This window comes from Catharus ustulatus, chromosome 2 (assembly GCF_009819885.2).
Source record: "Catharus ustulatus isolate bCatUst1 chromosome 2, bCatUst1.pri.v2, whole genome shotgun sequence".
Taxonomy (NCBI): domain Eukaryota; kingdom Metazoa; phylum Chordata; class Aves; order Passeriformes; family Turdidae; genus Catharus; species Catharus ustulatus.
Genome location: NC_046222.1, coordinates 39,932,100 through 39,939,890, shown reverse-complemented (window position 1 = coordinate 39,939,890; position 7,791 = coordinate 39,932,100). Strand labels below are relative to the sequence as shown.

Genomic DNA, 7,791 nt, shown 5'->3' with positions numbered 1-7,791 from the left:
TATCAACACTAATTCCTATGCTCTTAATCTTTGCTCCTCACAAAAATGAGATTGGATATCTACTGGAGAAGGGGGAAGGCTGAAGAACTGCCAGTGTTTTTCCAAAGGCTGAGACTCTGCATCCAGTTCTCCAGACTTCTGGGTTTTTCATTCTGTTTCACACTGCTTCTTTCATTGCAAATTCCAGCAAATACTCAGCAGTTTCTTTACAAGGCACCACTATTTCCACTGATTTTTTCTGATTGTGTACTCGATCAAAGAAAATTATCATCACGCCATTATTCCTCTCTATAACCTAAATTAAGCAAGATAAAATGGCTCTAAATATACCAGGCTTAGTATCTCTGACTGTATTTTTTACGTTAACTTTAGCCACTGGAATTTGGGCTTCTTGGAAAAGCAGAAAGGACCAGCAGAACAGGAACCCAACAGAGATGGCCATGGTTGGAGGCAGGAATATAAATGTTTTCATTGGATTGTTTACTGCAACAGGTAAGTTTTCTTAAAAGACTTAAAAATTCTTCTTAGATCTGGGTGACTTATTTCAAAGGAAGAGAACTCCTTTAATGTCAGGGTAGATTTTGCCTAAGTGTGACTTAAAAGGAGTATGGTTTCATGAATCATTTTGGGATGGATTCTTACAAACCTCTTTACAATGAACAGAACCTAATGTTTATGTAGATTCTCTTAAATTAAAGAGATTCATGTAAGAGTTTAGTTAAGAGTTAAGAGTTTAATTTAATTTGACAAAAGAATACAGCACTTTTCATTAAGGAGGACTGTGGTCTTAATTGTGAACCAGTTTCTGTTATCCAACATAATAGAAGAATTTTACTCATAGAGAAGTCCAGTTCTTTGTGAAATAAATTGTCACTCATAGTCAGCATTGGTCTCTGTCTTAGAGAGCTTCCCTCAATTTCCCTTTTCTCTCCTTGCTGCCTGGTATAATGTGCAATTTACTTCCCTGACCTGTTTTCTGTAAAGGCATACCCCAGTGGCATTAGCTAAGACACTTAAATTGTTGTTGTAGGTTTGTTATCTGACTGCATTGCCTGTTTGCATTTGTTTTCCCTAATGTCTATTTTCTTAGACCCTCTAAGAGATGCTCTTGAAGGAGGGTAATTCTATTTCCTCTGGCAAAGATCTTCCTCTGAGAAAAAAATGTAATTAAAATTTACTATATTCAAATTGCCTCTAAATGTTTGAACATTGAGCTTTCCCATGCACACACAGATATCCATTCTTGAAGCTGAAAAATTATTTAGAGTGAGATTCTAATTCTGCTACCTATAGTCAGCAGCACATCTCTGTATGGCAGAAAACTTTGCAAAGAAAATAGGGCGTGATTAAATATTCCTATGAGGAAAATGTTTACAAGCTCTCAGAGTGTTCTGCAGGGCTAGCTGAGAATATGTCTCTCAATTCTGACCTTTTCATCTTCCACGATTACAGCCACCTGGGTTGGAGGAGCATATATCAACAGCACAGCTGAAATTGTCTACCTGCCTTCAAAAGGATTACTGTGGGTCCAGGCACCTGTGGGATTTGCCTTGTCCCTTGTTATTGGTAAATAATTCATGTAATTTCTACACATAAGCTTTAAAAATATACCATAGAAGTATATTAAGATATGTAACAGAATATAGGGTTCATTTTAAATGTGATTTTGTCTTTTCAGTCTCCCGTATATTGAGAATAAGCACTTAGAATGCTATCCTCTGAACTGAAACATAAGTTAGATTGGAGCTAGTGTAGAGTTTTGCCTGCTTGTAGTAATTTATAGGACAAAAATCTTATCTGAGGATTTAGAAGAATGTGTCTATGTGCATATTGCTTTTTTCAAATGGTCTGTAATTCACAGACCATTGAGAGTATGGGTATCTAATTTTTTTCTTGGAATTTCTGTGTGATGAAATAATAATATCTTGATTTTTCCACTAAAATGCATTCTTCTGAGTAGTCTCATCTCAGGATGAACGTGTATGCCACTTTATAGCTGGTCACATTTTGTTGGAACTAAGTGTGCAGTGTTCTATACCTGAGTTGCCATTTCTAACTCTGAGAATTACTGGACGCGTGCTGAGGTTCAGCTCTCTTGCCAAGACCAGAGTTGCTTTCAGGACACACTGTCATACCATAACTCTCTAGGGACACAGGATGATGAAAGCAAGGAGACCTGTGCAGACCTTACGCAGGAATTTCTAAAAGAACAATAACCTGTATTTTCAAGTCAAAGAAAAGAGTCCAACTGACGTGAATATGAATCAGGCTTGGAAATATATTGCCAGCACTGCTTATGTGTGTAATTCTTACTAATGAAACAGGAGTGCAGGTCTGATCCTGCAATCTTTGCTCAGGTCAGTAGTGCCCAGACAAGCAGTCCTGTTGGCTTCGGGGTTAGACACAATACGTATTCTTTGCTTTTAATGAGATTGTTGCACATCTGAGGTCCAATATTTAGATGAAAATGGGTGGGAGTCAGCTCAATGCGCAGATTAAAACAATATAGTTCTGGGAAGAGACAATGAAGCCACCAAAGTGAAAATTGTAATTAGAAAAGGACCATATATCAACAGGTTATCACATGACCAAGGACAAAACTTTCCCTTCTTTTTAGCCAAATATGAGTCTTCAATGCCTCGCTCTGTCTACTGACATCTTCCACAGGATGCTTTTAAGAAAACTTTATGTCTCAGATTGGTAGGTCTTTGAGGATGCAGAGGAGTTTATTTATGGGTCTCCACTGAGCTAAATTCCTGTTACAGTCACACAGGTAGTTTGTGCCACTTGGGGTGCCACAGGGGGTCCTCTCTGGCCTCCAGCAGCCACTCCAAAAAGGTCACATATATCAGCTGTAAGCAGATATCCTTTGTAAAAGGGACCTCTCGGATGGATGAAACCCCACAGTTAGCAAATGAATGTAAACCCTGGTGTCTGGTTGGCTGCATCATTCTCTAGGGTCCTTTATGTATGAATTCCACGTTCACTAGGTGGGTCTGATATACATATACCATATTACTCCCACCTCTTTTTTTCCTGGAACATAAAACATGCAAAATTCTACCAAAATGTCATTACTTTCTGATAGGTGGTTTCTTCTTTGTAAATCCAATGAGGTCAAAGAATTACGTGACTGTGATGGACCCTCTTCAAGAAACTTACGGGAACATGATGGGAACCTTACTCTTCATTCCACCACTACTAGGAGAGGTGTTCTGGTTTGCAGCTATCCTGGCATCCCTGGGTAAATACTTGCTTTCCTGTTACATTTGTTAAAGGTCATGTGAACTGACAGAGTATGATGAACATTTAGGAATTGTGGAAAGCTGTGCTTCCTGTCTCCTTCTGTGAGAGGAACAAGCATTTCTCATTTTTAGAAAATATGTTCTAAAGCTTAAAACAAATAGTGCTATATATTCATTATAATAGAGAACTCTTCCAGTGTGAATTTGTATCTTCCTCTTGCCTGTAGGAGAGCAGGTGTAAAAAGGCAAAGTGCTTTGGCAATGGCCATGCAGCAAGGTGAAGCAGTAAGAGCAGGAAAGAATCATGGGCTCTCTCGAGTTCCTGCTGTGCATGCTCTCTCTAGACTGCATTTTTCATACAGTTATGTTTTACCTTACTCATCCTGTGTTCTGCACATATGAAACCTGTCTTAAAATACTTGACTGCTGTCCTTGTCTGCAGGAGCAACAATGAGGGTCATCCTGGATATTGGAGGGGCTTTGGCTATCACCATCTCGGCATGCACTGTCATATTGTACACTCTGCTGGGAGGCCTCTACTCTGTTGCCTACACCGATGTCATCCAGATGGTTTTCATTACCCTCAGCCTGGCAAGTCCTGTACATTTCTTTGGTACCAGTTTTCTAACTAAAGGAAAAAATCCTGCTCTTCTTTTCAGCATGTCTCAGACCAAAAATAACTTCCTTGACCTACAGCTCCCCTTTAGGAGAGCAGGTTTCCTGGAAAATGTCACAATCTTTTTAAGTCTTTGTACCTTATGCATTTCAGACAGTGCTCGCACAAGCCACTGGTGAGCTGGGTGAGCACAAAAAGGTCTGCACAAAAGTGAAGTTTGAAGAACCTGTCTAGAACCATATTGGATGGAGAGAGATCTGTCTACAGAAAGTACCAATTAACCTGAATCACAGACTCATGCTCTTGATGATGCCATGAAGCAGAAACATGTAGATTTAGAGTAAGGAAGGGGGAGAAAGGAAGACTCTAGGCTTAATCTTACGTAGTTCTGTGTTCTATATCTGCCTTGACTTAAATCTCTGTTGTCCAAGAACAAGGACACTGGAAAAATGGTTAACAACTTCAATTTCTATCCTAGTGGGTCTGCATCCCCTTTGCCCTGGTGAATTCTGCAACAGAAAGTATTTATTACACTGCAACCCATCAATCTCACCAGAACCCCTGGATTGGGAAGATAGAAAAAGAGTATCTTGGAAGGTGGCTGGATGACTTCTTCTACTTGGTACGGAGTATTTATTGGACTAAGGGTTGGGAGGAGGAATTGTGCAGGGGCTTTCTGTCTGGAAAGCTTGTGAGTTCTACCAGCCTAGAGCCCTACATTGCAAGGCCAGCTGACACAGGCTGGAGGTGTAAACCTGCTTCTCAGCACCACCTGCAGCCACCTAAATGGACTGGGGAGACCTAGGACTCAGCTGTGGGATGAAAAGAAAGTAGTAGGGATGCTCCATCCTTTACCCACGTGGAGAAACATGCCTCTTGGGTAAAACCATACAGGCAACCAGTTCCTCTCCTGGCACCTAATGAGCAATTTCCTACCTTTTGGGATGCTGGTCTTGCAGCCTCAATAGTGTTCTTTTAACATAAATATGTAAAATTCCCTCTATTTGAAAAAATAGTAATAAATTAAAATGACATGACTGCAGGTCATCAGCAAGTACAATGTGTTTGGCTCCACTGCACAACACAACTTTTGAGTTCCCAGTATAGCCAAGACAGGAGGTAGTTCTGCTCTTACCAAACTGATAATATGGACACACAGAAGCTTGTTTGGTGAGGATAGAATCTTCAGATTTTATCTGATTAATTCAGCGTGCTGAGAAAGTGAAAATTATGGGTTTATTTTTCATTTTAAAAGCAGAATAGCTACGTTTGGGTGGATTTATTTACAAAAGCTGCATTCCTAAAAAACTTTAACTTCCTCTGTGCCTGATTCACAATTCCAAACAACCACGTTCCAGCTTTTTCCGTCTGCCAAACCATTAACCTGTTTTCACTAAACTTTCCCATCCATTGCAATGAAAACAAAGGAAAAGCAAATTCTCAGCTATCAGAAATAATATCTTTAAGAGTTAGAGCTGGGCAACGTTTATGCACTTGAAATGAGAATTTGATTACATTAAGATTATTATGGATGATGCCCTGCAGCAGCCTGGTGGGTACCACTGGTAACTGATGAATGTTTCAGGTGCTTGGGAGCATCCCGTGGCAGACTTTCTTCCAAAGGGTGCTCTCTGCTGCCTCGACAGGACAGGCAAGGCTCATCTCCTACCTCTCTGGACTGGGGTGCTTTGCAATGGCCATCCCCTCGGTGCTCATTGGGGCAGTTGCAGCATCAACAGGTAAAATAAATTGCTTGTCTCTAAGTAAAACATGTTTTTGGCAAAGGTGATTAAAACAGGATCCAAAGAAGTCCTGACAGAGACTTCAAATTACCCTGTCCCGTGGTTCTCAACACCAAGGTAGGTGAACCATACCAGAAAATGTGGAACCCTCTGATGTGCATTGCACAGCTACTTAAGGACATTTAAACAGACCCAAGACCTATTTAAAGCTATTTATTTATGATGAAATGACTTTTCCCAGACTTTGTGTTGAGTAAAGAGAAGGCAGACTCTATAAAACATTGTATAATCCTATTTTAGAAGAAATTTTATGCTTCCTTGTGTTCTTGACTGAGACATGTAGGACCCAGTAGTATTACTACAGATTGTTTATAAGGCTCTTGCTTGAAGGAATAAAGAAGTTCAGTCTGTAAACTCACAGTTTCCAGGCAGTGAATCAGTCCTGTGTTGACTGTGAGCAAGGGTAAAAGATCATTGAACAGTCAAGGAAATCAGCTGAAATCATTACTTCATCCAATTCTTTTCTCCTCATGAGCAGAAGTTGAACTGTAATTAAGTCAATTCTGGAATCACACAAAACACACCTATTTCTACAGATGCTGCTGAGGAAAACAGAAATTTTTGATAGTGAGAGCTGCAGCATGCTAAAGAGAATCACAAAAGTTCTCTAAAGACCCCAAAGAAATCAATCTAAGTTGTAAAATATTGAGTGGATCTCAGTTCTTAGCCCTTCTGTGACTGGCTTGTGTGAAAAGGCAATTTCAAAGCCAGCAGAAACATCCACAAAGGATTTGTTGTGACTTTTCCTTGTTTTGTTTTAAAGACTGGAATCAGACAAGCTACGGTCATCCAAGTCCATTCGAGAGAGGGGAGTCAGCAATGATACTACCACTTGTTTTACAACATCTCTGCCCAGCATACATCTCCATTACTGGTTTGGGAGCCATCGCTGCTGCTGCGATGTCTTCTGCAGATTCAGCTCTTCTCTCCACTGGCTCCATGTTCGCTCACAATATCTACAGGAAAATCCTGAGGAAAAAGGTACCTGGTTGCAGCATTCAGTAGTTTTGGAGTCAGCAAAGACAGTCTTGTTTCAAGGCTATTTCTAAACCAGTCTGTGACTGGAGGGGCATGTCCTTCAGCTGCTGAACTGATTTCTGGAGATAGAGCTCCAAACATAAGCCAGGGGTGTGCTCATATCCTTGGTAGGGGTACCCATACTGGTGAGCTTTGCCCATTCTAACATGACTAGTATCAAATTTGAACTAAGGTATTAATAAAAACCATGATCCTTAAAATCAGAGGGCCCCTCCAGGGGTGCCTGCCTTGCCTGGCTGCTGGTGGCAGGTTGTGACTGAAAGCTTCTAGGGCTTGGGGAAAACCAGAACCAGGGCCATTCATCCAGGAAACACTGTGTCTCTAATGCTTCAATCTCTGCTTTACAGGCTTCAGAGACAGAGGTGTTGTGGGCCATGAGGACCTCCATGTTGGTGTTTGGGGCTGGGGCTGCTGGTCTGGCTTTTTACTCCAGCTCTGTCTACGACCTCTGGTTCCTCAGCGGGGAGCTGGTGTACGCGCTCCTCTTCCCCCAGCTCTGCTGTGCCCTCTTTGCCCCCAGCACGAACACCTACGGATCAGCTGCTGGCTTCTTGGTGGGGCTCCTGCTGAGGCTACTGGCAGGGGAGCCTGCCCTGAGCATCCCCCCTGTCATCCACTACCCAGCCTGCTCCCTGGTGAACGGGACCTACAGCCAGCTCTTCCCCTTTAAAACATTCACCGTGCTTCTCACCTTGGGCACAATCCTTGCTGTTTCACACCTGGCCAAGGTTTTGTTTCAGAGAAACCTCCTCCCTCGCAGCTGGGATGTTTGCAATATAGTGGGGGGAGCCACCATCCCCATCTCCTTGCAGCAGGTGGAGAAACAGGAGCGTTTGCCAACCACTGCACTGTAAGGGAACCACGACTAAATGTGGGGCTTCAATGAAAGGCCATGGTGTGTTCAGCAATTAGAGCATGGCATAGACGGCATTGCTCTTTGCTTTCTCCACTAACGATTTATTTAAATTCCTCACCGAGAAATAAAGAGGCATTCTGTTCTTCCAAGAACATGTGAGTTTGAAGTCAGCAGTGATTAAAGTCACATGGTGATGGAGCACAGTCTTGTGGTGGTGACCGCAGCACACCTTGG

At 41.9% G+C, this 7,791-nt stretch overlaps 1 protein-coding gene across 1 annotated transcript; it reads left to right on the top strand.

The window, feature by feature from the left end:
• The first annotated feature begins 314 nt into the window (after positions 1 to 314).
• On the top strand, positions 315 to 7,555 carry LOC116992240 (high affinity choline transporter 1-like). Its single transcript, XM_033051696.1, has 8 exons — positions 315 to 492; positions 1,453 to 1,566; positions 3,089 to 3,244; positions 3,688 to 3,836; positions 4,340 to 4,483; positions 5,447 to 5,600; positions 6,427 to 6,644; positions 7,049 to 7,555. Exons 1-8 carry the CDS (start codon positions 315 to 317, stop codon positions 7,553 to 7,555), a joined length of 1,620 nt encoding a protein of 539 aa, XP_032907587.1.
• The last annotated feature ends 236 nt before the right edge of the window (positions 7,556 to 7,791 follow it).